This window comes from Aphelocoma coerulescens, chromosome 28 (assembly GCF_041296385.1).
Source record: "Aphelocoma coerulescens isolate FSJ_1873_10779 chromosome 28, UR_Acoe_1.0, whole genome shotgun sequence".
Classification (NCBI taxonomy): Eukaryota; Metazoa; Chordata; class Aves; order Passeriformes; family Corvidae; genus Aphelocoma; species Aphelocoma coerulescens.
This window is the reverse complement of record NC_091041.1, coordinates 5,682,312-5,687,424: the sequence shown is the minus strand read 5'-3', so window position 1 is coordinate 5,687,424 and position 5,113 is coordinate 5,682,312. Positions and strand designations below refer to the sequence as shown.

General features: G+C 67.1%; 1 protein-coding gene across 1 annotated transcript; it reads left to right on the top strand.

Annotated features, from left to right (window-relative positions):
* The first annotated feature begins 370 nt into the window (after window positions 1-370).
* MEF2B (myocyte enhancer factor 2B) lies at window positions 371-4,144 on the top strand. The gene is made up of 8 exons (XM_068997431.1): window positions 371-424; window positions 554-757; window positions 829-960; window positions 1,677-1,839; window positions 2,862-3,007; window positions 3,174-3,285; window positions 3,372-3,456; window positions 3,829-4,144. Exons 1-8 carry the CDS (start codon window positions 371-373, stop codon window positions 4,142-4,144), a joined length of 1,212 nt encoding a protein of 403 aa, XP_068853532.1.
* Window positions 4,145-5,113: the final 969 nt, after the last annotated feature.

Sequence of the window (5,113 nt, the reverse complement as noted above, 5' to 3'; positions counted from 1 at the left end):
CGGCCCCTTGGGTTTGGGATGAAAACTCTGATCCCAAACTCCCGCTGAAGCATTTGGGATCACGGCACTGCCGCTTCCCAGCCAACACCCAAAGGTGCTTGGGGCTGCCGTGGGGGTGATGGATTGGGGCTGCTGGGCAGGGCCAAGGGGAATTTTTCCCCTCTAACCCAGCAGAATTTCCCATTTTTTCCCCATTTTCCGCTTGGCCACCATCTTTGCGGAAGAAGAAATGACCGAACTTCCTCCGAAAACTGATTTTATTTGGGGCAGCCAAACTTATTTTTGGCGGCGCTGGGGACAGCCCCGAGGGCTGTGGGGCTCAGAGGTTTCTCGCTCTCTTCCAGCCCCAAACCCAGCAGAGGAGGCAAAAATGGGCCGGAAAAAAATCCAGATCAGCCGGATTTTGGATCAGCGGAACCGGCAGGTAGGGGCCTCTCGGGGCTGAGGTGGGGCTGAGGTGGGGACCGGGGTGATGGGAGGCAAAGCCGCCCTGCTGCCACCACCACCCCGTTGGGAGCGTTTTTAGGAGAATCTGGGCTGTTTTACGGGGCAGGTGACCTTCACCAAGCGGAAATTCGGGCTGATGAAGAAGGCGTACGAGCTGAGCGTGCTGTGCGACTGCGAGATCGCCCTGATCATCTTCAACAGCACCAACCGCCTCTTCCAGTACGCCAGCACCGACATGGACAAGGTGCTGCTCAAGTACACCGAGTACAGCGAGCCCCACGAGAGCCGCACCAACTCCGACATCCTCGAGGTAGCGGCCGGGGGCGGCCCCCGGGGCCCCGGGGTGGCCACAGGGACCCGCTCATTGTGGCCTCCCCGCAGACGCTGAAGCGCAAAGGGCTGGGGCTGGAGAGCCACGAGCTGGAGCTGGAGGAGGGGCCGGAGCCGCCCGGGGACAGGGGGAGAAGGCTCGGGGACGGCGTGGATCTGGCGCTGGCGCGGCCCAGGTTTTATGTGAGTGGGGGTGAGGGTCCCCAAGGGTCCCGTCCCATCCCTGGCTTTGATTTCTGCTTTGTCCTGAAGGGTCCCGAGGGTTCCCAAGGGTCCCGTCCCATCCCTGGCTTTGATTTCTGCTTTGTCCTGAAGGGTCCCGAGGGTCCCCAAGGGTCCCGTCCCATCCCTGGCTTTGATTTCTGCTTTGTCCCCAAGGGTCCCGAGGGTCCCCAAGGGTCCTTGTCCCTGTCCCCTCCTTTGACATCTCATTTGCCCTGCAAGGTCCTGAGGGTCCCTGTCCCCATTTCCTCCCTGTCCTTGATCTCTGATTTGCCCTGCAAGGTCTTGAGGGTCCCCGAGGGTCCCGTCCTATCCCTGCCCTTGGTTTCTGGTTTGTCCTGCAGGGTCCTGAGGGTCCCCAGCCCCTCCTTGAGCTCTGGTTTGTCCTGAAGGGTCCTGAGGGTCTCCCTGTCCACTCCTTGTCCTTGATTTCTGGTTTGTCCTGCAGAGTCCCAGGTGTCCCCAAGGGTCCCTATCCCCTCCCTGTCCCTGACCTCTGCTTTGCTCTGCAGAACCCCAGGAGTCCCCAGGAGTCCCTGTCCCTTCCCTGTCCCTGACTTCTGCTCCACTCTGCAGGTCCCCATTCCCTTCCTCGACCTCTGCCTCTCTCTGCAGTGCCCCGAGGGTCCCCAAAGGTCCCGAGGGTCCCTGTCCCTGACCCCTGTGTGTCCCCACAGAGCCCGGTGCCACTGCCCGAGGCAGCCTATGGCAGCTCCCCTCCGGCCACCGACACCTCCCTGGGCAGCGCCAGCAGCTCCCCGCAGGGCCAGGGCCGCTCTCCTGCCTTCAAACCGGCTGCCTCGAAGCCACCGGGACGGTCCCCAGGGCCACTGCCCCCAGGTAGGCTCGGGGCCATCAGCCGGGCACACTGTGAGGGGGTGGGCGCAGGGGAGAAGGGCCCTGCCATGGGTGTCCTGTCCCCACCGTGGGCACCCCATCATCACCCTGGACACCCCGACCCTGCCATGGACACCCCATTCCCAACACGGAAATTCCATCCCTGCCATGGACACCCCAACACCACCCTGGACACCCCATTCCACCCATGGACACCCCGTTCCCAACACGGACACCCCATTCCCAACACGGGCACCCTGCCCCTTCCATGGCCACCCCATCCCCACCATGGCCACTCCCTCCCTACCACGAGCACCCAAACCCCACGGCCCCGCGGGGATTTTCCCAGCCAGGCCCTGCCAGGCCCCGCATGCAAAGCTCCTCTCCCGGGGACTTACCGGGAACGGGGCCGGGGCGGCTGCGTGGGCAGGAGCGGTGCCGCAGCTGTGGAAACACCGGCCCCAACCTCCCTCCAGCTGCTTCCTGTGCCCTGCCAGCAGCCGGCACCCAGCTGTCCCCTCACCCTGTGCCCGCAGGTCCCTCCCGCGTGGCACAGCTCGGCATGGGGGGCTCATCCTGCCCGCTGGGACAGGGTGACAGAAAAGCAGCTGGAAACCCCACAAAACCTGGGGCTTGACCAGTGGAAACCCCAGCCAGGGGGGTGGGAGGTGGCGCAGGATGGGGACAGGCAGCATCCCAAACGCTTGGATGGGGACAGGGGCACGCTGGGCATTGCCACGGGAGGTTCCGGCCGCTCCATGGGGAGCTGCTGCTCCCCTCAGCAGGGTCCGGCCAGGGGGGTTTGCAGCCTGCTGGATCCGGCCACTGCCTTCGTGTGTCACCTCTCGTCACAGCCCGTGGCCACAGCCCAGGTGGCCCATGGAGGAAGTGGCTTTGCCGGAGCGCGGCACCGTGCAGGCACACACGGCTGCCCACGGCCCCGGGGCCACTGCGGCCACCGCGGCCACCGCCACGGGGATCCCCCGAGGATCATCCGTGCATCCTCCTGTCCCTCTGTCCGCCAGGTCTCAGCTACCCCCTGTTCCCTGCCGCCAGCCTGAGCCGCGCCTTGGCCACCAAGACGCCACCACCGCTGTTCCTGGGGGCCGAGGGCCGGCGTGGCGAGCCCCAGGGCAGCCTGGCGAGTGGCCGGAGCGGCGGCAGCGCAGCGGTGAGTCAGCTGTCCCCACGGCCACACGGGTGTCCCCTCCCCAAATCCCTCTGCTCCGATCTGCCCCTTCCTCCGGGGCTTTGCTGGGGGGCACAGGGAGCGGTGCGGAGGGGTCCCCCGAGGGTTTGGGGCACAAAACCTATGGGGGTCACCCCATTTCCCGCAGCGGCCGCTGTACCCCGCCCTGCAGACCCTCAGCCCCGTGCTCAGCCCGGGCAGCTCCGGCCTTCCGAGCCACGGCCTCGCCGGCTTCCCCTTCCTCAGCCCGGCCCAAGCAGGTGAGTCGCGGTCGCTCAGCTTTGGGACAGCGCTGTCCCCACATTTGTGACCTTCCCCTGCTCACTGTTGTCCTCCCACCCCGCAGATTTTGGGGCTGGCGAGGTCCCGCCGCCCCCCGGCTTCCTGCAGCCCCCGGCGTGGCAGCACCCGCGGGACATGGCAGCGCTGGGGTAAGGATGGGGGGCACAGGGGGACAGGGCAGGCATGAGCCCATTCTGCCGCACCCGCGGGTGTCACCTCCCAGCCGTGGGCACCGAGGGGCAGCCCCCCACCCACCAGGGTGGTCTTGGGGGTCACCCCAAAGCCTCTCCAGAGCTTATTTCCAGCGGGATTCCCCCACGGATCTTGTCCCCATGTCCCCCCCCCCCCCCAGTCACACTCCAGGCTCCCAGCAGCCGTGCGAGCACCGGCCCAGTGCCCGACTGGGCCAGAACCAGTCCAGGACAGGAATTTGGTGGGGTCTCAGCCCCTCTAGGTGGGAAAGGGGATACCTGGCAGGGGATACAGGGAGATGCCCTCATCCCCGTCCCCTCTCGCCGCAGGGCCAGCAGCCGGATCGTCCCCGCGGAGGAGCCCGCGCCTGCCCCCGGCGCGTCCCCGCAGCACCAGGCCATCAGCATCAAGTCGGAGCGGGTGTCGCCGGGGCTGGGCTGTCCCCCGGGCACCCCCCAGCCCTCCCTGACCAGCCTGGCGTCCCTCAGCGAAGCCTCCCGAGCCCCCGGAGACCTCCAGCCCCGGGATGACCTCGCCAAGGGCTTCCCTCCCTACGCGCTGGGGCCACCGCGGCCACTGCCGGACGAGCAGAGGGTCCCTGTCCCCTCTCGGCGGGGACAGCCCGTGGACGTTTGGCAGAGATAGCGAGGCCGCCGGGGTGCAGGGAGGGGGAAAACCCAGCTTGGGGGAGCAGCCCCCCGCTTCTTCCCCACCCTCAGACCCTCGGGAAGCCCCCCGTGCCCGTGGCAGTGCGGTGGTGGCGACCAGCGGTGACACCGGGCTCCCTGCAGGGTCACTGTCGCCCAACCCTGGGGCTGCAGCTCCTCGAGACCCCCCCCCTCCCTGGAGCCCCCAGATGCCACCAAGTCCCCTCCTTTCAGCTCTGCCCGCCACCCCCTGCGAGGCCAGGAGCCCAGCGCTGTGCCGGTGTCCTGTCCGGTGGTGTTGGACACCGGCCATCCCCGTCCTTGCGCCTGTCCCCGCGCCAGCAGCGTGTCCCCAGCGAGCGGGAGTGGCTGGGAAGTGCCACGCGGTGGCAGCAGGACTGAGAGCACCGGCAGCGGCTCCAACCCTGCAGCCACCGGCCCAATTCCGCGTCCAGGGGGACACGGGAGGGGGACAGGGGACAGGCGGGGTCGGGGGTGCCGCTCCCCCAGCCAGGGACTCTTTTCTATTTATTATCTTCTCACCAATAAAGAGCTGGGGGTCTCGGGGTGTCTGGTGTGAGCTTCTTGGGGTCAGGCAGCCCAGTTTGGGGGTGGCACGGCATTGACGTCCCCAAAGGGAGAGGTGGCACATGCCCACAGCTCTCAGCGTCGCTGGGCCCCCCGTGTCCCCCAGGCTCAGAGCCACCTCTCAGGGTGGGTGACAGCCGGGTCACCCCCACTCTGGTCAGGTCGTTGGGGCTCAGCCGTGGTGCTCCCACCCCTCAGTGACCCCAAAAAGCCTCTCAGGGGGTGTCAGAGCAGGTGGGAGAAGGAAAAACCCCTTAAAATCGGGATTTGGGGGCCGAGGCGGGGGTTAGGGGGGGGGTGGGCCTGGCCCAGCTGAACTGAGCCTGTTTTAGCTCAGGGCTGGGCTGGGCCTGGGGGTTCTGCCGCTTTTTGGGGTGCA